This window comes from Micropterus dolomieu, linkage group LG08 (genome assembly GCF_021292245.1).
Source record: "Micropterus dolomieu isolate WLL.071019.BEF.003 ecotype Adirondacks linkage group LG08, ASM2129224v1, whole genome shotgun sequence".
Lineage (NCBI taxonomy): Eukaryota > Metazoa > Chordata > Actinopteri > Centrarchiformes > Centrarchidae > Micropterus > Micropterus dolomieu.
The window spans coordinates 17,004,108-17,028,779 of NC_060157.1; the positions used below are offsets into that span (position 1 = coordinate 17,004,108).

The 24,672-nt window shown below is 39.5% G+C and overlaps 1 protein-coding gene across 8 annotated transcripts in view; it reads right to left on the reverse strand.

Annotated features, from left to right (window-relative positions):
- The window catches only part of LOC123974964 (putative helicase mov-10-B.2), a 29,431-nt gene extending 13,831 nt beyond the window's left edge, over positions 1-15,600 (reverse strand). Inside the window, exons 1-6 of one of the 8 annotated variants that reach the window (XM_046056026.1) lie at positions 15,452-15,600; positions 12,991-13,193; positions 12,377-12,445; positions 12,231-12,268; positions 9,500-9,537; positions 8,568-8,659 (exon numbers count right to left, since the gene is read on the reverse strand). In XM_046056026.1, the coding sequence (XP_045911982.1) occupies positions 8,568-8,635 (68 nt within the window). In that variant the 5' untranslated portion in view covers positions 8,636-8,659; positions 9,500-9,537; positions 12,231-12,268; ... (1 more) ...; positions 12,991-13,193; positions 15,452-15,600. Of the gene's footprint in view, positions 1-78; positions 423-8,496; positions 8,660-9,490; positions 9,578-12,230; positions 12,269-12,376; positions 12,446-12,990; positions 13,194-15,059; positions 15,345-15,451 lie in introns of those variants that run through there. The other 7 variants (XM_046056025.1, XM_046056022.1, XM_046056028.1 and 4 more) reach the window with 7 other exon arrangements.
- Between the last annotated feature and the right edge of the window lie 9,072 nt (positions 15,601-24,672).

Sequence of the window (24,672 nt, forward strand, 5' to 3'; positions counted from 1 at the left end):
ACATCGGAAACATAACTTGTCACACGCACACACACACACAGATCTCATATCTCCGTAAACATAACAGTCATGGCCTACCTGCTCCTGAACTCAGCATTGTAAATGTCCCTAAGTTCAATTCTGTCTGTGATGGATGCTCGATCAGTCTCCTTCAAGAACTCAAAGAAGTCCAGTCCAATCTGGCAGCGTAGAGATAATTTCATATTAACCATGATCAAAGATTGGCGTAATCGAAGTTCTCCAAACAAGAAAACGTCCGGGCTGCTCGCTTGAACACGGGATATTTCAACAACAGGCAACCGAATATTTGCATCTCAGAGGATCCCGAGAGCTGCTGTTTAATTTTTATGCCCGGAGAGTCCACATGGGCGGCGTCACTGTATCTCGTGATACGGAACTGCAATAGGAGCTCGGGCATTTAAAGCAGGTACACCCCACACAGCCTTCCCGTTTGCAGAAACGAAACTTAACGATTTGGAACCGTGGAGCCCGTAGAAGCAAAACGAAAGTGCAAACAAACGAGATAAAAATCGAGCTATTAATAGCGATAGGCCTAATTCATTTAGATGAGTCAGTCAGCGAACAGATCGGCAACAACAACTTCAATATATTAGCCTGTAGGCCAACAGGGTTGCCCCAGTAAAGCTGTTTGACCCGCTGACTATTATCTTTTGATAATTATTAAAATAAAAATATTCTGGGCTTAGTAGTTGAACCAAGATGTGTTGTTTAGGCTATATTTTATCCCAAGTAATGTTTGTATATTAGCCTCCAGCTAATTAAGGGGGGTTTGAAGACTCTACTGTTGTTTCAGAAAGACACAGCCTACTAACAGACCGAAGCAAAAAAAGAAATACAGCAATAAATAACTGGCAATACATCACACGCATGAGTTTGCGGCAACGCAGCTCTACGCACGAACAATGACCTCAGATCAGACAGAAAGCATTGTGCAGGTTCGAAAACGCGAGGCGCACAGCAGTGCCTTTTTTGGTTGAATTGGGAAAAGAGCAGTGCGGGTTTGTTATGTTGGTCGGCCGATCGCCTCAAACTTGAATTTTTTTCAACTTTGTGCGCTAAGAGCGCTCCTTCGAAAACGCAAGGCAGCCAGGGCGCTTAAACAGCGCGTTCTTTCTGATCGCATTCCGTTCGCGTTTTAACCTACAGATGTGTACAGATTACAGCTGTAAATTCATAGCATTTTCTGTTGTCTGTTCGTACATTTCTACAGCACTTCTCTTTCCGCACGGTCCCATACTGATCACCCAGGGAGGGTTAAATGAATATGAAGAGGAGGATTATAATTAAGAGACGAGTTTTCTTTTTTAAATGAGAGTAACATCCCTGGAACCTCATTCCTGGAGTTAAAATGTGAAGCTGAACAAAAACAGCACAGGATATTCCTATTATGAAAATGTAGTCTATATAAGGGAATTCATCACCACTGTTGTGTAGCTTTGGTTATGATTCAACCTTTCAAATTTAAATAAGCCTAGTTTAGTATGCATAGAAACAGCACCTTTTTAACATATTTTTTTACTCATTCAAAACATGTGCATAAGATTGCATGCACGTTAAATAAGCTATATGTTAACTAAACATTTTGTCAAAAGTAAATTCACTGGCTAGTAAAGAATGAGTGTGGCCTATCAAAAGAGCAAGTCGTTTGGAAATGTTCCCAGTGCTTTCACAATAATGTAAGCAGTAATGGGACCTTGTCTAAAATCATATAGCTTCAATTTCTGAATGCTAACAGACTCTGTAATAACTTGGGGCAGATTGTGTGAGAAGTGACACAAGTTCAGAAGAGTTTGGTATCAGTGCTACCTCTGGGGAGGTAAAAGCTCCACCCTGATGAAAGCATCTTGAAGTCATTCCTTAAAGAGTGCATTCACTTAGGAGTGTCTTACTGGACTTCACCCTTTACACAGGGTTCAGGAAGTCAAGATATTATCTGGTGCTGACGAGATAGTATCTGGTGTGCACCGGATTATCAATGACTTTGTGTGAGTTTGAGTTTCACACTTTTCCCCAAGTTGTTTTTTGTTATTAAGTCTGAGATTGTCAAGCCAACAGATCATAAAGGATGTTAGAAACAACTTTTAAAGTGTAAAACTCTTTAAATAAATACTTGCTGACATCTATCCCTAGCTAGAAAATAAAAATCAGCTAGAACAGGAGAATAAAAATGACTGTGTAATTACAGTGCAGTGAATATATCAAGATATGAATACATAATCTTAAACATAATTTAATATAAAGGCAGTGGCATATAGAAACATCTTAAGCCCTGATTGAAAAGAACTGAAACTTGGCGCAGACCTCATGTTTAGTGGGAGTTTGTTCTTATACTGTATGTGGTGGATAAAAACTGAATGCTGCTTCTCCCTGTTTAGTTTTGACTCTGGGGACAAAAAGATCTTTCCCAGACAATCTCAGAGGTCTGCACTCTTGATATATTCTTAAGGTGATGGTCAGCTGATTTTTCAAGATTTCTGGCGTGTTGTGTTATGTCTTGTGGTTGTTTTGATTCGTCTTGTCTCTTGACCTTAGCAGGAGGCAACAGGTGGGTGATGCAGGAAGCAAAGTAGATTGTAGCCAGAATATGTGTGATTAGTTCACAGACGATATCCTTGGGAAAGCTGTATTTTTGGTGTCCTAATTGCTCATGTTATGTATTTAAAAGCAAAATCCCCCACAATCAGAGGCCCTGTCATTAGCTTTCCCTGTAGCCTTTTTCTTTCAGAATTGCTCTCAGTCCTTACCCTGCTGTGTGAGGATGAGAGGTTATCCAGGTCATCTGACAGACAATCAGGGTCCAGCAGCAGTTGTGTAAATCTTTTTTCAAGTTGTACACATGGTTTTCGGGGGCGGGTTCTAGTTTCCCCTTGCACAGCCCTCAGGGGCTGATGCAGCGCTCTACCTGGATGGTGGTGCAGGCCAGCCAGTAATGTTGCAAATCTCAGGGCAATGGGCTCTGGCTATCACTCGCCCTCACATTTCCCAGGGAAATTATTTATTAATAGGCTTTGTACCAAGACAGTTCTAATACTTGCAGATTTATTGTCTGACAGGCAGCCCCCATTTCTTAGTAGGCTCATGCTCATACCTCTCATTGCAACAATTATTTGGGTAGATAAAAAGATGAGTTTGTTAACCAAATAGTTAGTCACTCAACTACAGTTTGATGAGTCATCTCATTGTTCCAGGAAGTGGAATGGTAACTGAAAATGAAACTTTGACTGTTGTTGGGTTCCTACAGCAGGTTCTTGTGACATTTCCTAGCAAATCATAAAGTCAGTCAAGGTTTTCCGCTGTCAGTTGTCAGCAGGTATCACGGATTGTTACCATAAAAACATAGCTCTTACCTTTGAAATTGTTTCCAGAAACCTGATAATCATTTTGAATTGCATTATTAATTTGAATTTCTAAAAAGATGTGGGCTGTGTTTCAGAGGTCTAAAAACAGCCTGCGGGTTGGCTTAAAATGTAGTGTAGTGTCTGTTGTAGTGATAACAATGGATGAACGTCTCCCAAACATTCACAAACTCTCCGCAGCAATGTTTATGAACCTGTGGAATTCTATGAGTGGGCTGGCTTTCTCTCCTCTCAAACAGTAAAGGTGCCAATTTGGATACTTGCCAGACAAGAACTATTCACCTCTGAGAAAATATACGTCTTAACGATGTCACAATCTGATGTGAAGACAATAAAATGTCTCTTTTGATTATTTTAGCAAGGGATCAAGTCAACGGAAGAGACTGAACACACACACACACTCTTTTTCTCTTTCTCTTCACCCCCTGTCAACCTGAGATAAGCCTGCCAGATTCCTGTCATAAACTATGCACATTCCTGAGAAATAGCACTGTGATATTCTTTTTTTCCAGCCTAAATTTGAATTAAGATTAAATTAAGCATACATTAAGGTCATTATTAAGATAATCTGACTCAGCATATGTTTTTGTGATGATTAATGATTGTTGATGTCCATACCCTGAGGGAGTTAAGCTCTTGTTCACCATGTAACAACATTGCCATCTAGTGACAACCGGACACAATAGCTAATAGCTAATTGTTGTGAAGAATGTGGGTAAAATTGTTGCTATGCGACATCTAACCAAACTGTGTTATTTAACCTTATGTCACTTTTAGTAGTAACAAGTGATCTGCTGAAAAATTTGTTGACTGAATAATTTTTTTCTCCACATGTTTTATACCCCCACTATGCCATCTCGATCATGATTGCATGGCCATAGTTATGTTTGAGCACGTGATTCTTGTGCTTACAACAACTTCAATCAGTCAGAAAAAAGAAGAGCCATTTTAGTAGTTCCACGAGTCCCTTAGAAGCTGTGGAGCAGCTGGAGTTGGATCTGCGGTTGCGAGTCACCTGCTACCCCCATGTTCCTGCTGGACACCCTTTGCTAGTCCTATTGTTATTATTATCTTATTAGCCATAGTTCTGCTCGAGGTTTCTAAATTTATAAATAAAATTGAATTGAATACAACAAAGGAACAAAAGTTTCAGCACGAAAACCTTCCTACACACCCAAAACTCCACCTGTTTTGCTAGCTGATAAGAGCATTGTTATCGTTACTGTGCTTTCAGGCTGGCCCTCAAACCCCTTGAGTTCTGCTGTTGGCTGTGAAACAAGACTGCCAGGCCAGCTTGAAACCTCATCCACTGGGTGACCCACAAACTGCTTTCCCAGAGTCACCTGGGAGTATAACCTGCAGCTGGGCTTCTATAGGACGAAGCCTAAGTCACAGGCCTACACCTCCTATAAATAAATGTCCTCATTTAATCAGTAAGAAGTTGTCTGTGTGTTTTCTATGAAGCAGAAGACAACTGTTAGTCCATCAAAAATAACAAAATCCTTGTTAAGAGACTTTAAAATCATTTAATGATTGTGTTATTAATTCATTTGGTGTATTTGTTTTCCCTGTTTCCAGGGTGTGCCCCATTGAATGAGTGTAATTATTTAATATTAAAGTAGTTGATCTGCTACACCTTATTTTTTTGAAACAAACTAGTTCCCTTTAGTCTTAACAAAATGAAAGTCTTGATGATCTCTACAGCCCAGTTTAACATTACTCCTTTGTGATATATGATATGAGATACTCAAACAGGCAATCTAATAGAAAACATAGCACTTTAAAGCTGATGATACATGGAGCAACTTTTAGAGCAATGGTGCTGGTGCTATATATAATACTTTACAAAATGCATTGAAATTAAATAAAATTAACCATAAAACACAGAATGCATGTAATAAAACACGTAATAAAATACAACCAGAATAAAATCAACTAAATAAAATGATTTGAAACAATACAATTTAATAATAATTTAAAGTTTGCTCAACCCTGTCCTAATTAAAAGCTTTATTAAACAGAAAAGTCTTAAGTCTAGCCTTAAAGGTGGTGATGTTATCTGACTCCCACACCCAAATTGGAACCTGGTTCCATAGTAGAGGTGCTTGATAACTAAATGCTCTTTGTCCCACTCTAACCTTAGTTACATTAGGCACCACAAGCAGCCCTGCATTTTGAGAGCACAGTGCTCTATTGGGGCAGTAAGGTATCAGGAGTTCTTTGTGGTACAATGGTGCCTGGCCATTTAAGGCTTTGTAGGTAAGTAGAACAATTTTAAAATCTATTCTGTATTTCACAGGGAGCCAGTGAAGGGAGGCTAGAACTGGAGAAATATGCTCTCTAATCTTGACTCTAGACAGAACATGCGCAACTGCATTCTGGATCAGCTGGAGTGGCTTTAGAGACTTCATTGTGGTGCCCGCTAGTAAAGAATTACAATAGTCAAGCCTGGAAGTAATGAAAGCGTGGACCAGTTTTTCTGCAGCGTTTTGAGACACGATGTTCCTGATTTTAGCAATGTTATGTAAATGAAAGTAGGCAGTTCTTGAAATTTGCACAACATGCAGATTGAAGGACATTTCCTGATCGAAAATAACTCCCAGGTTCCTCACGGTGGTACTGGGGGCCAGGGAGATGCATTCCATAGTAACAATGTTGTTGTACAATATATCTCGAAGGTGTTTGGGCCCAAGTAAAATAACTTCAGTTTTGTGTGAGTTTAGCATGAGGAAATTACAGGTCATCCAGGCTTTGACATCTTGTATATGCACACTTGAAGTTTGGCTAACTGATTTGAATCATCCGGCCTGATTGCTAGATATACAGTGGGTACGGAAAGTATTCAGACCCCTTTAAATTTTTCACTCTTTGTTTCATTGCAGCCATTTTCCAAAAATCAAAAAAGTTCATTTTATTTCTCAGTAATGTACACTCAGCACCCCATCTTGACAGAAAAAAACAGAAATGTAGAAATTTTTGCAAATTTATTAAAAAAGAAAAACTGAAATATCACATGGTCATAAGTATTCAGACCCTTTGCTCAGTATTTAGTAGAAGCACCCTTTTGATCTAATACAGCCATGAGTCGTTTTGGGAAAGATGCAACAAGTTTTTCACATCTGGATTTGGGTATCCTCTGCCATTCCTCCTTGCAGATCCTCTCCAGTTCTGTCAGGTTGGATGGTAAACGTTGGTGGACAGCCATTTTCAGGTCTCTCCAGAGATGCTCAATTGGGATGCTCAACTGTAGCTGAGTCTCATCAGCATAGCAATGAAAGTTTATGGCATGGTTCCTTATAATTCTTCTGAGAAGAAGCATATATAGAGTAAAACATAGACAGAGTAAAGCATATATAGAGTAAAGCCAGGATGTTGCATGAAACCTTCGTTTTCCTTATCTGCTTGATGGCTTCCACCAAAGTCACTGTTTTGCCTGACCAATACGTGTAAAAACACATTGTTCTAAATGTAAATAAAATAAATACTTAAGCTTTAGGGGACATTCACACACACATTCATTTATAGTACCTGTGCCAAGTGGACCAAATACCAGATAAAGAGCAGATTTTGCTGTAGCAGCTACAATGTGTTGAATGGCCATATACTGCTCAGGGTTGCTCTCAAGCTATACCAGCCTAATTACAAAGAGACAGAGGTGCACAGTGGTGAAATCAGAGCTGAGTCACAGTTATGATGTCAGTGTTAACATGTAGGTATATTTACATGCACAGGGAAAACTGAACTTTACGGTCTGATGTGACAAAAGGAACGGGGACAGCATAGAGCAGCAGCGCAGAGGCAAACGATTGATAGTGAAGTTAACACTGAACCTCATGCCTTCCTTGAAGTTACTCAGGAACCTGCATTCAAATTATTATTATATTATGGACTGAACTTAACAAATTCAACCTGTTAGCACTATGTAAAAAAAAAAAACATAGCTAACACAAAACAACACTGAAACCAAGAAGCATTTTAGTGCCCTTTCTATACATTACTAGAAATTATAGGGCTATTACTCCCCCCTTTCCAATGATGCCTTTGAAGAGACGTAGTGATCACGGGTGTTGTTGGTATCCATACCTTCCTCTTCCCTACATTTCCCAGAGTCAACAGCCCAGATATTGTTTCAGTCAAGCCTTTTGTCACAGGAAAGCAGCCTCTTTTCTACTATTTGTTGTTGCTTAATTATTGGAAAGTGGGTCAGACAGTCAACCCCTGAGACCGAGAAGGTTTTCACACCTACCTTGTTAGGTCTGGACTTTCGGACTTTTCATTTTGATCCGAACCAAAATTACAGGTGTGAAACCTCCCCCGGACCACGGTGAGGACCAAAGAGACGAAATTTGATCCGACGAAAAGAGGTCTCGGGATCAAATTGAACAACATTTCGGTTCATTTCTAGAGTGAAAGCATTTTCTGGATGGTCCACACTTTCAGAATATATATAGAATTTTTGGCGGTTCCCTTGTAAACTGGAAATAAACAAAAGGAAGGAGAAATGCACTGAAAAATGGACACAATTATAAATCTCCTGTGGCAGCTCATCTTTTGAAACAAATGACACTATGGGACAACCTCTTTGGTCTGTCTTCAAATGGAGGTGCAGAAGGATTGCTTGAAGTCTTCTACTCCTTTCCTGCCGACGAAGATATCATGTTCACACAACGAGGACAGTTATTTGTCAAATTTGAACTAGCCTCGAGTACAGTTGGTGCTGCAGGAAGTAATGCCATAATAATAACAATATAGTGGCAACGATATGCATCTATCTGTTCATCCCTCATTCATTTATTCTTGTTAAAGCTACCAGCGGAACTCTTTACAAACCAATCAATGTCAAGTATTGGGAGACGCAGCCCAAATATATGATGACAACAGGACTCAAGTCTGTCCCTTTAGTGCGCTCGCATAGCTGCAGTGTGAAACCAAAGCAAAACTAACCGAATGTAACAAAATTAATCAAAACACATGAACTTTGGTACGGTGCGGACTCTCAGTTGTGAAAGCCCCCTTAAACAATCTGAACTGTTTCATTCTGAATTGTTGAGGTGAAAGTTCTGGCCAAAGCAACAGCAGTTGTCAGTCTCTATGTCTTATTGTGTGTGAGGCTCATAACCTGCAGAATGAGATGGTTTGTGTTGCTATTGTTTCAGAACGAGGGCACAGCATTCTGGATGTATTTCTCACTCTCTGTCTTCAGCTGGAGCGCCTTGAAATGAAGCAGCAAGTGGAACCTCCAGGAGTAGTTCTTCCATTTCAGAGGGCTTGTCTGCAGGATCCTAAAGAGATAAAACTAAAACTAGTAATACAAGCCTTATTAATCAAATTAAAATGATAGTCATTGTTAGTCAGTGTTCTTTTGGTATAATAATGGTATCTGGTCACAAAACTAAAATTGTCTAATTGATAGGTGTGTTAAAGTCAGTAAACAGTAAGCAGCTGAACAAACCAAATGGAGGAGCAACCACTATCTCACAGAAATCACAGACTATTCGTTTAAACTTAAATTCAAATGGTCAATGTAAGAATTTTTTATATACAGTATAAAGTTGTGGAAAATGCTTTTTTTTAAATTGTATTACTATACCTTGATTAGGCCTGGAGCCTAGGGGTCTTTAATCTCTTTCTCCATACAGTTTATAACCTTGCATATTCACTACAATTACTATTACTATTCCCCTTAACATACTGACCTTTTTCAGTGCAAAAATGTTATCTGTCACAATGCAAACAGTTGTGTAGAATAAAAATGTTCATGTAGGTAATCACTAGAGGAATACTGCTTCGGTGAATCATTTAGAAAACTGGTTTGAATTTCTTTATTTGCTATCACAGTAGTGTGCCATTGTGTCAGTTAAGACAGCATGCCCATTTAGCTTGAGACATAGTATTTTCACCCACTGCTTGTGTGGAGTTAGACTATTACAAAGGTGAGTTATAATTCAACAATACTCATTTTCCTTTACTTGAAATATAAATAAACACATTTTAATGTAATTCATTGACCCGACATGGGTTTGGTTAGTAATCAAGCTCAACATTTTCAATATGCCATGATGAACTGGTTTACCTTAATACAATACATTAAATTTGTGAAAATACAATAATACTTCTCTGACTTCCTGAGGTCTTTTATATTGCTGGGCATCGCATAATACTGCAAAGGCATCACAGTCATAAGCCACATCAATTTAACACTGGAGAAGAAAAACAAAGACAGTAATACAGGACAGTAATAATTTAGATGACTAATAATACTAGTGACTAGTACATGTTGCAATCTGCCATTGTCATTTGGGAAGTCTTTCACATTCAACCTTTCATGGTATTTTCTGTAAATTTGATTTCGGTCTCAAAAAGGCCATCAGAGATTTAAACCAACAGATTCTCAAATGTGTAATAAATCACTAAAACAGTACTGTATTGGATAATTTCACAAGTAATACTGTACAGCAAAATTAACTGTTGTGGTGGCAGCCCGGCTGACGGTGAGTGTCCTGGTTTTTCTCCTTTTTATCAGTGTTTCTGCTTTTTTCCTTGGTTTTCTGTTCTCTGCCTGCCTCCCTGTGTTTTCTCCCCTGTGTGCTCTCTCTCCCTCGGCTCCTGAGCCCAGCCAACTACCTGCACCTGCATCCCATCAGCCACCTCGTCAGCCTGCCACACCTGCCAATAATCACCTCATGACTGCCTGTATTTCAACCCCGGTTCTCCACACCATCCTCGCTTGATCGTCGTTGCTCCATACCCGGTGCCACCCCCACATTCAGGCTTTCATGTTTCTTGTTTTTTCACACTTACCCTGTGCCTTGTCGCTGTCTTCCCTAACCTTGTCTCTCTGTATGTTTTTCCTCCCAGGTACACTCACCCTCGTCCTCCGTTCGGCTGGGCTCATCCACTGGCCCACTCCTCCTCGAACTTCCCTCACGGCGTCCTCCCAGTTCCCCTGCCTCTCCTCGCTTCCTCGGCCCCTGTGTCCCCCGGCTCCCTGGTCCCCTGTCTCCTTGGTTCCCCGTGCCTGTGCTTCCCCGACGTCCTCCTCTCCCTCCACTCCAGTCCCTCTCTCCCTTTTTCCCTCAATAAACCTCCTTCCCTCAGAGTGCTGCATTTGGGTCCTCTCTGTCCACACACCACGCAATCCCATAACATTAACACTACCATAAATAATTAATCAATTATTACCGTTGGCTGCAAACAGGTTACAGGTTCATTGTTACTCATGTAACGTTACAGTTTTATTTAGTTAACATTAGGCCTACACTGGTTTGAGAGTCTGGTGGGTGTGTTTACAGTAGTTAATAAACTGTCATTGATTGCATTGGACATTACGTGGTTGTGCTAAAAAACAGGTTACAGTTACAGAATTCCTTATAGCTATGCAGTTTTATAAGCAGCCTGGATTGAACGCAGCAGCTGATACAACATTCATTATAACCACGAGTGACTTGAGACTTGACTTGTGAGCATCTCTGGCTCAGACCGACCCACACAACACTATTCAAGCCATGATTTGTGTTTCAGCTAATGTTAAATAACTTGTAAGTATTGCTGTCTGGAGCTGGGTCCTATTTCAGAAAGCGGGTTCAACAAACTCTGAGCCTAACCCTGAACTCTGAGTCAACTCTGAGTTACGCTTGTGTGTGGTGAATGAAAGAAAGCCATCATCAGTTGAGCTCTGATGCTATGATTCACCATGGCAACAAGTAAATAAAAAGGCAGAGCCTCCATTGTAATCTAGTGGCTTAGAGATATTAATACGTGAGTCAGAGCAGGGAAAAGTGTCAATAAAGATTTATTCATTCATTATTCATTTATTCAAAGAGTTATTCATTACTAATCCTTTACCAGACTTAGAATTCCTAATGGATGATAAAGTGGTGGAATCTGATACTGTAACTGAAATAATGTGTATTGGTATTAGGCTGTAGCCTACATTACATATTAAATATCTTTCAGCTTTAATCTGACAGGGACAAAACACAGGGGCCAGCAACTTAAGATAAAAAAAAATAGTTGATTATAGGCTATAAATAGACATAGAGACATGATTGTCTCACAATGTAATCCAATTATATTGGGTTTGGTGAATTGCACTTGAAAAGGTTTTAAGCAGGTTTTAAATTCCAGACATCTTTTGGCTGAACAGGATTCATTGGCTTTACTTCAGATACTTCAACAAATGTAGTAAATTTAAAAAAAGTCAAAGAAATCCTGTTAAAACATGGTCTGACTATACACAGCCTATTTATAAAAAAAATCACTTTCTAACTACATTCTGTAGCTGCACCACAATCCTGCTTCTCAAAAATATTCTCCAATATTACAAGAAAACTGAGTATTCCACATTATGTGCAATAAACGTTTTGGTGGAATTCCTCAATGGACAGACAGCTGTCCTGTGTGCACAGTGTTATCAAAATAAGTCCTGAGTAACAAAATAATATCCGACCAAAAATTTGATTCTGACATACACCTGACATAAACCTCTGTTAACAAATGTGCTTTGATACAGACTGAATCAATGAGGAAATGAAACAGCGTGTCTGGCTCTGTAAGATGGAGGAGACATAGATAAACTCAGAGTTTGTTGAAGACAACCTGCCAGCATGGTAACTGAACCAGAGTTTAAGTTACCTCTCTTTCTAAAAATCAATTATTTTACTTGCAGTGTGACTATTACTCTATTACTCTGTATCATATTTGTCATGATACTGGATTTCTCCAGAATCACATATCCCGATTTTAATACAAATGTTTAAAATGATAATATTATTAAAATTATTAATTTATAATCTCACAGGTTCCTCAACTTATTCACTAAAAAGCACAGCTTACTAGTCCTTAAAGTCTCACCTTGTTTTTGTACACAGTGATAGGCGATTAGGTGAGCCCTGTTATGGTGGATGACAAGAAATACAACAAGACTTGTTTTAAATTATATCATAAATAAAGTGGACCGCCAAACACATACAGTACTTCTGTTGCAAAGCTTTACTTACACTTCAGAAATTAGGATGTACGGCCACTATCCCTCCTGCATAAACCAAGATCAGCTAAAGAAATACAGGCTGCAAAGGTAGAGTCAGTGTAAACGTTGGCAAGCACAGAAGACAAGCAGATGCACAATGAAGGTTTTTAAAGCAACGATTCAGGGTGGCACCTGTCTTTAAAGCCCTTAACCCCATCATAGGAAGGTTGGGTTTGAGGGCTTTGCCAGATTCATGTAGATGTCACAGTAAAAATCCCAGTTTGGGAGCAGATAGACCAGGTACTAAGTTTTTAGTGGACACTGTATGAATCGGAACAAAATAACATTTACATAAATAACTAAGTCATATCTGCATTATAACAATCAGTAAAGGTGCTTCCAGATAGGGGAGAAGAAGGAAGAAATGGGTCAACAGGCCACTTGTCTAAATGATTGTCATTTTTTTAGACATTTAGACAATGTCTAAAAAAACAACTTACATTTATTAATTATTCATAACTTTAGTCATATAATATTAATAAAAAGTTGTAAAACATGAATACCAATAGTATGGTACCTTTAAGTATCAGTAATTACAAATTTGAATCTACTGAGCTTTAGAATTATAATTGAAGGCTTTCTTACCTGTATCGCTGAAATAATTTTGCCCTTTTCAGATGGGCTTGAATCTTTTGGTGGGCCTGCTGAGCAATCTGTGCTTCGGCATCCCATGTATTTTGTGGCCCATTCAGGCAACCATAGTTTCCTGGTCCTGTTTTCTGAACAGACCATACAGATGGCAGCTGATGTTGCTGCTGGTGGACTAAGCTCATTTGGCCCAGATGGACCTGGGAAAAAAAGGACCAGAAAGGATCATAAACCCACTGTCTGCAGTATGTGTACTATAAGTTATGATTATAACAAAATCCCTTCAAACCTGGAGAACCCCAAAATACATGGCCTGCACTGGGTTGCACCAACTAGGCTACGTGTAAATTCAAACTAGCCTAGTTTGAACGTAATTTCTAACTTAAGTCGGAGTTTACGTGCTACTAACGTTTTAAAGGTTTCACCAGCTGAAATACCAACGTAGACACAAGTTACAACTTAAATCTTACACCTAGCCCTTAAAAGGTGTAAAGTCCTCCATAAAATAGTCGAGCAAAATACTATGAATGGAAAATGTAGCGAAATTAAAAGTAGATTAATGTCCCAAAGAAAATACTGAAGTAAAACGTAAAAATATAAATAATAAAGGAACATGAAAAGGCAATGACTTATTTTATTTTATTTATTTATTTAACAAATTTGCGTTACTTGTAACAAGTTAGGCCTGCACACTGCTGCAGGCGTCCTCACTACTTTAGGTAGGCTGTAAGTAACAGCAGCACAAAAGAAAAGTCTGTAATATTGAGGCACTTTGTTGCACCTGCCCCGAGCGAACTTTATTGTTTCTCCCCTAACTTTTCAGCACCACCTTTGCGTTGATTTCTGTCCGCGTTTCTACCGTTTAATTATGTCTGATGCGGAGTTTGTGATTTATTGACTACCATAGCAGTTACAATTTCATATGCCCGTTATACGGTACTATTCGTTACGGGTAACGTAACGGGTAGTGTTAAATTACACCTATGTTGTAGTAAACGGTCTTACCACCCGATGTCACTGTTGGACTATCTTTAGATTAAGGTTTCATAGTTATCACCTAATCATAATTCTTTGTCCTTGTTTACGTACCTTTTTGTTGGTGTTTTGTTGCTATTTTTAGCCGTTAGCCTCTTTAGTATTGCAAAACGTTGAAAGAGAGAGAGAGACTCAGACAACAAAACCGTAATAAAATGAGAATTACATATATTCTAAAACAACACATGCAATCACAGTTGAAAGGAAAAATGTCATTACCTACTTTGAATCTAAAGATAAGAACTTATGTACCATTGTAAATCTTTATTTTGTTGGGGAAGTTTCATATTCATAAAGCTAAGTGCTCTAAGTCTACCCCATGTTTTAAAGTATTTCAATAACCTAAAACATATCTTATGTCACCACATGTTAAGTCTGTCACCTACTTACTTACACATCTCTCTTAGTTTGTCTTGTTTTGTATTTCCTTTATTTTCTGTTAATGTATTTGTTATTTAAGTTTATTATTAATTTATATATATATTGTACTATTATGTGTTTATAAGCTGGAATGTCTGAATGTTTGTAAACTGATTTTCAATTAAATTTAAAAAGTAACAAAAATAAAAAATAGTATGGACTTTACGCCAGAGTAGCAAAGATGAACCTTACGTCTCGGTGGTGCAACCAAACTTCGACACAGCTCAAACTAACTAGTTTCAACTTGTTGTTTAATGTGGACTTTGCACCCTAACTTAAGACAGAACTTACGTATCGCTGATGCAGCAGGCTGAGCTCTAATTACCTACTGCAAGCAGCCACTTGTCCCAAAAATACATTTTGTCCAGTTATTGCATAGGTTTCTCTGACCCTGCTGACCTCAGTACAGTTCCATAAAATAATACAAAATGAACGTTACTAATCATAATAGAATTAAATTGGTTAAAGCATTAAGTTACCTTTAGCTATAATGTTACACCCATTTCTATTTCATGACCCACTGTATAATTCAATGTTAAGTTGTTGTTTATGTTATATATTAAGGTTACATATATATATATATAGTAAATATAAATATAGGGCTAACTTACATTTATCTGCAATGTGGCAGTGACAGAAGAAAGCTTGTGCTAGGTTAACTTAAATGGAGATAAACTTAAACTTAAACATTTAACTTAAACTAAGTTAAATGGAGCGGCATTTGAGCTCGGCACCTAGTATGAGGCAAGAAAATTAAGGTTTTGCTTAATTTGAATAACTGTGTTAGCAACATAAACTAACGGGTTGCACCGGTACATTAAGTATAACGCTAACTGCCCAGTTCAGTCTGTGATTTTACTTATTTTCAACAGTTTAACGTTAAGTGTAACATTTCGTTAATAGTTGTAAATAGATAGCATGTTTGCTAACTAGCCCTAAAACAGCCCCTGCTAACCTTCATCTCGACCACAACAATTTACTATTTAGCGAGTTAGTAACTTACTTTATAGACAGACAACTGGTGCCGCATGTGAAACTAGTCTGACAAAGTGAATTTAAAATTAAGTTAAAGAATGATTTGAAAGTATACACATTCCCAGTCTGAGTGTATCGTAGCAACAGCAGGTGAAGCAGCAAAGTAAAGTTTCAACAGGCGTGGGGGAGTTTTCGTAGTGACCTAACAAATAATCGCTGAAACTATTTTTCTTGTCTTAAAAGACTCTTAACTTTCAAATAAATCAGTTTGACAGTGCCAGATAGTTGGACCATTCCGAATTTGGTGTATTAGTTTTCATTTTGTAGTGTTGTTGTATGTCTAACGTTAACTGTTATCAAACTAAAATATAAACTTGGCAGCTGTTGTTTTACATTTGAACTTTGGTCACTAGGGGGCAACGCAAACTAACTTTTGTCTGCCACATGGTTTAAACAGACAGTCTTGGTGGTCATATGTTTGATTCATGTAAGTAGGTCCACAGCCTACACTTTCAATTTATGTGTGAGACAACTTGTTTGCGCCCTTAATTTGATTTGTTTTGATTTAAATTTAATCCTTTCACCAGGTGCTGATGTCATTGTTTTATACAGTCAGTAGTCAAATCAGTCAGACCAAACACAGAACCTCATCATAAAAGCACCTGAGAAAAATAGAAGACATGAAAACTGTCAAATCAGGATAGATATGTTTTATGTTGTGACATTAAATAGCAAGAGGATGGGGCCACAATATGCAACACTAGAGGATTTGATGCATCTTTATGCTGCTTGGGGTGTAGAAGGGGTTAGTTTGTGTGCATGTGTGTATCTGAGCGTAGGAGGTGTCTACTGATGAAAAGTTTGGAAGTGGCCAAATGAGGATTAGAGGAACAGGGGGTCTGGTTTGTTTGACCCAGAATCTTTTTATTTACATTGTTTATCCTGATCGGTGTCAGTGCTGTTCATGTGTCTGTTGGTGTTTGTGTTTCTGTCAGCCTCTTATCTGTCTGCCTATCCCTGTTTGACTCAGCCGTTCAGATTGTCTTACTGTACAATCTGTCACCAGTCCTGCTGCGCCGACAGTGACTCAGGGATCATCTCTCTGTGCTGGCAGCCATGACCCCACATGAGCCAGAATCACACCCAGACAGCAGAGCTTATGTGTTTCTGCATGTGTGTGTGAGAGAGAGAGAGAGAGACAGTGCCCCCGATAGCAGTGTGCATGTGTAACTGTTTATCAGACGACATGTCGATGCATTGTGCGTTTGTGTGTGACCCAGACAGACAGCAGGGCCAAGAAATGACTTAAATGGCCACAGCTGCATTTCCATGGCAACAGGATGTTTTAATGGAGGGACATTATGGGCTAGAGAGCAGGGTAATGACTGCTCTGGCTGCCGGAATGCCTTGATCTTATCATCATGGCAAGAGGGGATGCTCCCACTTTCTGATGGTCTAATAGCCCCTGCTCTAATAGACAGGCAGCCTGGGCCACTGAGGTCATCCGGAAACACAGGACCACCCGTCCTACACACACACAAACACACACACACACACACACACACACACTCACCTTAACTGTGTCCAGTTATGTGATCTATTTACTTTGTATCTGTCTTACCTATTATAACACTTCCTTTCTCTCAAATAGGCTGCATGTAGCAAGTATATTTGTGATGGAAGTGATTATCAAAGAGCATTTCTTTTAGGAGAGGACGAAACAAGGGAATGGGCGAGGACAGAGCAGAAGAGAGATAAGAGCTTGTTGAAAACCTGTTTGTAGAAGAATGGCCTGTCACTGTTTTGGCACTCTCACACACTCTCGTACTCGCATACCCTCCCAAGTCCCACACAGCACAGCGTAGTGTATACATGGACAAATCCTGTAAGTCCATTTGAATACCACAACAGTCTTCTTCTAATCTGTTTGTTTGAAATTTGTGATGAATCGGCAATTTTAAGCAGACCCAACGCAGGCCTTATCCACACCTATTTGTCCATGTTAAGGGTTGAGTTATTTCTCAACAAGATTGGTTGGATGCCAGTGGAGGAGTGTGTGCATGTGTGTGTCTGTGTGTGAATGTTCCTCTTTATCTCACTCAATGAGTGAGTGGAGGTTGGCTGTAAGGCTATCTGTCCCTCTCAGACACCTAATCTGTCTATGTCACTGTGCATGCAGCCTGCAGACACACACATACACAGATGAACTGGCCTCAGTGACATTACCTTTGTTAGATGTTGACATTGCACCAGTGTGCACCACATTATTGTGTATTTGATACTAGCCAGACAGTAATGACTGACTAAAGTCAGTAGTTTTTCAGTGGGATTTAGTTTAGTTAAGTAATCAAATTAAGAATCTTGCTTTTGAAGATTTGAGTTTATCAAAGTCCTTCTCTCTTTGTCATGACAGGCAGACAGACAGTGCTCAGGGTGAGAGCTGCGCCTGTACTGAAGTGTCCCATTGAGTTCACTGAAGTGGACTTATCTCCCTCCATCCCTTCTTGCATCTCCTGGATCCAGACAGGGCTGAGCACCACACTCATCCTGCCCTCCTCACTCCAGAGAGGCCTCTCTCTTCTGGGCTCAGTCCCACACTCAGACCCCCTCAATCACACATCCTCCTTACAGTTGGCAGAGTGCTGCATGAGACTCAAGGTAATGATTTTGAGTGTGAGGATTGGACAGTTCATGACGATGTTCACAGAACTATTGATGCCACCGCTAAAGATTCTGCTAATTCTGAGTTGACAGTAAAGACACCATCAGGAAGAGAGGTGTTAACCCTGATCTCTTGCTGCTATGGCAACCTGGGTTCAAGTCTGACCCACGGCCCTTTGCTGCATGTCATCCCCTCTCTCTCCCACATTTCCTGTCTCTGTTAACTGTCCTATCATATATAAAGGCGAACAGCCCCCGAAAATACTTCCAGACATGGTGTGTGGGGGTGGGGTGGTCATTTTATTTGTTTATTAGTGGAGAGAAGGAAGAAAACGAGGGAGAGAGAGATGACACAGAGGTCCCTGGCCAGAATAGAACCAGGGACCTTGATGGAGAACCCCAAACCTTTAGACATGTTTTAAGACATGAAAATATTCAGCTTGAGGAAATTATTTGTGTCTAAAATGTTTTTTCCACAAAAAAGTTATATGCCTTGTCTGTAATTGAAAAATCCAAAATCTATGAATATGAAAATTTATTTGATTTCAAAAGTTTTTAACTGCTGGACACAAGATGTCACTGACTAGTCTATTCTCAGTATATTTGCACTGCTTCAAGTAGTGAAGGTCAACAGTGAAGATCAAACATCCAAATGAATTAACAATAAGCAAAACACTTATTTGTCTTAGGGAACTGTCAGAAAGACAGCGTGGTGCATTAGACCATCTGCAGATGCTGTACGGTACCACTATCTGGTCAATGTTGTAATAGTGTAGAGAGTTTTTTAAAGTGTGAGGCAGGCCTCCCCAGGGGGACCCCAAATAATTTCAGATGAGGCTCAGTGAATGGAAATAAAAAAGTATTACATTAGTTATTACATTAGTTATCAAAAGGAGATCACATAGAATAGTTACTGTGTGATTTAGTTAAAGAGAGTTCAGAGATACAGTAGTTTTGGTTAATTTTACTTTTTACCAGAGACTAATGCATCTCTTAGGACAGACCTTTTTAATGTATTTGGTGTAGTCTGAAATTATGTCAAACAGCAATATTAGGCTATCTTGGCTCAATTGTTGATCGTCTAGGGTATCAAATATTGTAATCATGACTCCACAAGCATGCAAGAATTAAGCATAACTAAACAAGTAAACTAAAAGGGGATGAGGGGGCGCCTTTTCCCAAGCTTTGTCTGAGGAGAGGCCCACAGTCTCTGACTTTGAAAAACCCTGGTGTAGAGTAACTACACATGGACTGGTAAAGTCCATGTGTAGTTACTCAAGTCTCTTACCTGTGTTGGATGGATGTTGTTGTTTTTTTATAAATTTTGTGATGTTGATGTTGAGCTTGATGTTGCTAAGATAATGAGACACTGTTTTATCTGTTTGATTATCACTGCAGTTTTTTGCACACTATTACTATTACAGTTGTAGTGTCCACTTATCAAAGAAATTTGCAGCTATCCCAGCTAATGCCTTTAAACTGATTAACCACCATATCATGTATGATCCAACAGTAAATCTGTGACTTAAACAGATTTGCCAACTTAACCTAGCTCATTACAGCCGACTGCTGCCGTGGCTGATTGTGATAGACAGCTGTGATTATGATTATAGGGATGGGATGATATAACTTTGGCTGCTGCTGTCAGCAATTGTGGCGGTAGCTATGGCTTTGCTTTGGTATGATTATGACTGTGACACATTCGTTTTTAAGGGGTGTAACACAAACTTCATGCAGATGTTGTGTCTATGCAGTGAAATTACATGGTTATGCTTACTGACTGTTGCAGTGAAGCTACTGTATTCTTGAACTCCTGTGGTATATTGGTAACATCTGTCATATTTGACACAACCACTGCAGGTTCACATCTTGTGTGGCTTTACAGTGCTTTCTTGGCTAATGTTAATAGGAGCAGTAAACCGTACATCTACTGTAGCCATATCTATAGCATAATTGATTCAACCACAAGTGCAGCCATGGCCAAAACAATAACCATATTCACAGCCACAGCTTCAACCAGCAAAGCCCGGCAGAGCAGCTGCAGCTGTGCTCACAGCCATTGGCTGTATGCTGTCAGAGTTCAGTTTTTTGAAAGGAGTAATGAGCAATAAATGCATATGTAAAATGCCACATTATCCTTAATGTAGCATTTGCAGAGCATTTCCCTAAACTGACAGTATAACTGGACTGCAAAAATCTTGCAAAGGAACACAAAACGTATTGTGAGGGAACGCAAAAGTAGTTCATCTTCATTTGTAAACTCCACTATAGACACTATATTCAAACCCCAAAACTCTGAATTACTAAAGGCAATCTGGAATTATACTTTATATTTTACATGATCTGTAAGCAGCAATGCGTGAGGTCTGCACATAGGACAAACACAAATAAATGTTTGAAACGCTGCAAATGTCCAGCTGCACTATCTACACACACCATATACAAACACTAAAACTATCAGACTAATCCGATTAAACAAATTAGATTAAATAGCACATTAAATTCTATTTAATCTTGTTTGTTTAATCTGTACAGAAAAACAAAGCTGAGACCAGCTGAGACTCGCAGGAGTTTCTGCACCCTGCCCCAAAAAATAGTTCATACAGTAAACCCTCAAAAACCGTGTTGTTTTACACTTCACTTTTTGTATGGTTTAAACAAATGAGTTATAACAAATTAATTAGTGAGCTTTAGAGGTGCTGGTAGGCAGATTTTGTTACCTTCTGACCAGGCTAGGTCTCCTCTGTTTCCAATCTTTGTGCTAAGCTAACAGGCTGAGAGACATGAATGTGGTATCAACCTTCTCATCCAACTCTTGAAAAGAAAGTCAACATGCATATAGCCCAAAATGTTGAACTAGTTCTTTTAAAAATCTTTTTATATCGTGACTTGGACACATGAATGCATGAATTAAGGATTCATTTTCCATTCCACAGAATTTTGATGCATATATACATTTGGCCAAGACACAAACAACGTTGACAGTGAAGATGTGCAAATATAAATAGTTAATGCTAGAGCCATCCAATTTAGCATGAAAAGTGCATCAGACCGCTTGTGGTGATGCTCCTTTCTGTTTCTGTGTGAGGACAAATAGGCAAGTTGCAGTATTTAATCTATTGTGTTTGTGTTGTGTTTCTCCATGGGCAAGGACCTGATGCATAGCTGCTTGCAGTTATATCTTTTATGTTGTTTTCATCCTCATGTAAAGTCTAATCCTCTAAGTCTCTTTCTCTCTATTTAAGGGGAAACTGCTACTGTTTTTATAGATTTTCCTGCATGTATAGTTGGATATAGTTTAGTCTAACGTGTTGTATTGTTGTGAAGTGGAATCATGTTTATTGATTTGTTCAGGAGGAGCAGGAGGCTTTTCAAGCCTACACAGCTTTCTCTCTCCCTCATTGTCCCTCTTTGACTCTAAACTATAGGGTGAGAGAGTGCGTTGCAGCAGCTGCATATTCACGTGCAGGGTGGTCATCTTGTCAGATTTCCGCAATCCAATCCAAGACCCATACCCCGTTCAACATCACCTACCCTTGCAGTGTGTAACTCCATCAGACTAGACGTTCCTCGTGCTGTTGTTGTTGTATGCAGCTTGGCTCTCTGTGTGGTAAACAGCTGTTGGTGTGTGCTTTAGTGTTAGATAAACACATTAGACTGTTGTTTACTCTCCCCTAAACTATCCTGGTTCAAACTTGATAGAGATGGAGCTCCAAGCCAATAATGAAGACGTGAGCATCTTCATAGTTCTGTGAAAAGTGAGAACAAAATCATGCCGCCCACGTTATGCATGTGCACAGACATGCATGAAATCCGTATATGTCATATATTTTTGGCATTTTTTGACTGAGGAGCCAGGATTAGAACCATTTGCCAGGTGTCTTTTGTCATTTTTAACATATATCCACCATGCTATACCTTTATATGATATGATATCTATCATAAAGGTGACATCTGATGAGCTAGTGTTTGTATGCAGTATGTATGTGCAAAGTGGAGCAGGTCAGTCAGTAACTCAACATTTGCTTGCAACATATATGAGTGATTTATGCTTTTATAACCTGTGTGTGTATGTGTGTACCTGGTGTAAATGGGATTTTTGCATGTACAGTGTAGGTGTGTGTATATGTTTTCATATATGTTCATGTGTTGGATGTATATTCTATAATGTAACCTAGTGCAGTGAAGTTGGTGCTGCTGCCTGCCCCCACAGGCTCTGCACGAGAGGAGCAGTTTTCTGGTGAGGTGAATCAAAACACTGTCAGAAGTTGGCTTTAGTTACTGGAGGAGGTTGTGGACACAGCATGGCATTGCCAAAACAAGGTGTGGTGTGTCCCAGTCTTTCTGGCTGACAGTGGGTATAATTAAACTACCACAATTCCTTTAGGCATTGGGACAGCAATGTGATGTGATTGCTTCCCTTCTCTCCTGAGCTTTTGTCTGTAATTAGGCAAATGGTTGGTACTGCGTTACTGTCTTACATATGACAAGATCTAACATTGCATGTGTTTCCTTTTGGTGAGGATATTGGGGTGTATTTTCATTATTGTTTTATCTGTTCCATCCTATTGTAGTGTTTTATGGCTTGTTACACTATATTCAGCAGAATTTCTTATAAAACAATTATAGAAAAAGATTTTACTCATTTTACATTTTACGTATGTTGTTTCTTTAATTTGAAGTTTCAAAATTTCAAGATTTTAAAATGAAAGGTCAAATCTTTGTGAACAAAGTACAAATATTAAGAGTAAAACCTTTAATTTATCTATGTGGAATAGAATAAAATTCTAGATAAATGAGATCAGCCTCCGCATTTGTGTCTTAGTAGCAGTAGCATTAAAGCTGGGTTAAGCCTGTGTGAAAGTTCTATTATGCTTGATTGAATTATCTCCTTAGAGAGAGTGGGAGGCCAAAGCATAAACAAGTCACTCTGAGTCGAGAGAGGAACAGATGAGTTTCCTTCTGTTGTTTTTGTTACACCAGCACTTTATTGTAAAACTGAAATGATATTGTTCCCGTGGCAGCTCTGTGTAAATGTTTTGTGCCCAGTATTCCTCCATTTCATGCCGAGCGCTTGCTCTGTTTACCACTGTTTACTGAGCGACTGAGGCTACTGTACTGTGTCCTTGCTCTCGATCGGCTGTCTGTGCTGGTAGAAGCCCAGTCGGGGGTAGTGTGGAGGTTTGTTACTGCTGCACTGGGCTGCAGGCATCAGCACACTGATTGTGAAAAAATACATAGGGAGATAAAGATAATCCCAAGTTTCTATAAATCTACGTGCCTATGAGAATATACAGTATATTCCGGGAAGGAAAATTAAAATGGGAGAAAGCTGCACCTCAAAACACAAACACGACAGTGTCCCACATTCCACATGGAGATTGTTTGTTTGTGTGGTGTGAGTTTGGGATTCGTTGTACAAGTGAATTTATGTGTATCTTCAGTGGTTTGTGTTATTAAAGGTGAGGAGTCTAGGAGACTGGGAGTGGGACGCTGGCTCCAGTCATGTGGTAAACACATCTACTCCACTCTAAGCAACAATAAACACACAGTTGTGAACATGTTTGAGTAAAGGTGGACACTCCAGTAGATGGACTGTACTTGGATAGCACCTTCCATGACACATTCACCCCTTTCACACACAGATGACAGAGGCTGCCATGCAAGATGCCAACTGCGCGTCAGTTGAGAGAAATTAATAATCCACATTCACACATGGGGGATCGATCTTTCGATTTGTGGCAGACTGCTTTACATCAATGCCACAGCGGATACTTTCACCTTTCACCCATTTGCCACTTAAGAGATACTGCCTTTTGTTAATTTTTCTTGCTTAGACCCTTTAAAGTTGCATCTGGTACACTGATTTTTTCCTCATCACAGAGGTTTGAGGAGTACAACCCTTGGGCGCAGTATGTGTACAGGGATGAGCTTAGTTTTGGTTTTATTGTGTGTGCATGCTGGGTTGGCTCAGCGCTATCTATCAGTGTCACTCAGGTAGCCATGGTATCACTGTTAGTGTCAGCATCAGTGTGTGTCAGCTGGTATCACTCACTGGTATCTATGTCTGTGAGGCCTACACAATTTGACCCTGACCCTGTATCTCTCCTGTTTCCCACACCTCTGTCTCTAGTTGTCTGTGTGTTTGCGCGCATGTGTGTGTGTGTCAGTGTGTATTGTGAGCCCGAACCCCGAGATTCCCTGGTATGTTGGTGGAATTTCGACAATTTTTCCAGGTCACTGTTGTTTGTGCCTTGCGAGGTGTGTCAGTAAATTCCCACACAGGGAGGGAGATAAACACACTCACACTGCCACACTCATATACAAACCTCATCACGGTGCAGCCACACCTTGTACGGTGAAGAATTTACTGCAACTAACTGTCTAAATGTCTGACTCGGGTTCAGCACTGACACTCTTTGTCCTTTAAAACTCACGGTGGCTGTCTGTAAGCCCAACCTGCAGAATATTCTGCTATTCAACGCTAAGCTCGACTCCTGGCCTAGCAGTGAGTGAGTTATACCAGAGATAAATTAGCAATGACAAATTGGTGCTGTGTCAGGTCACTCAGGCTTTCTACTCCTGGAA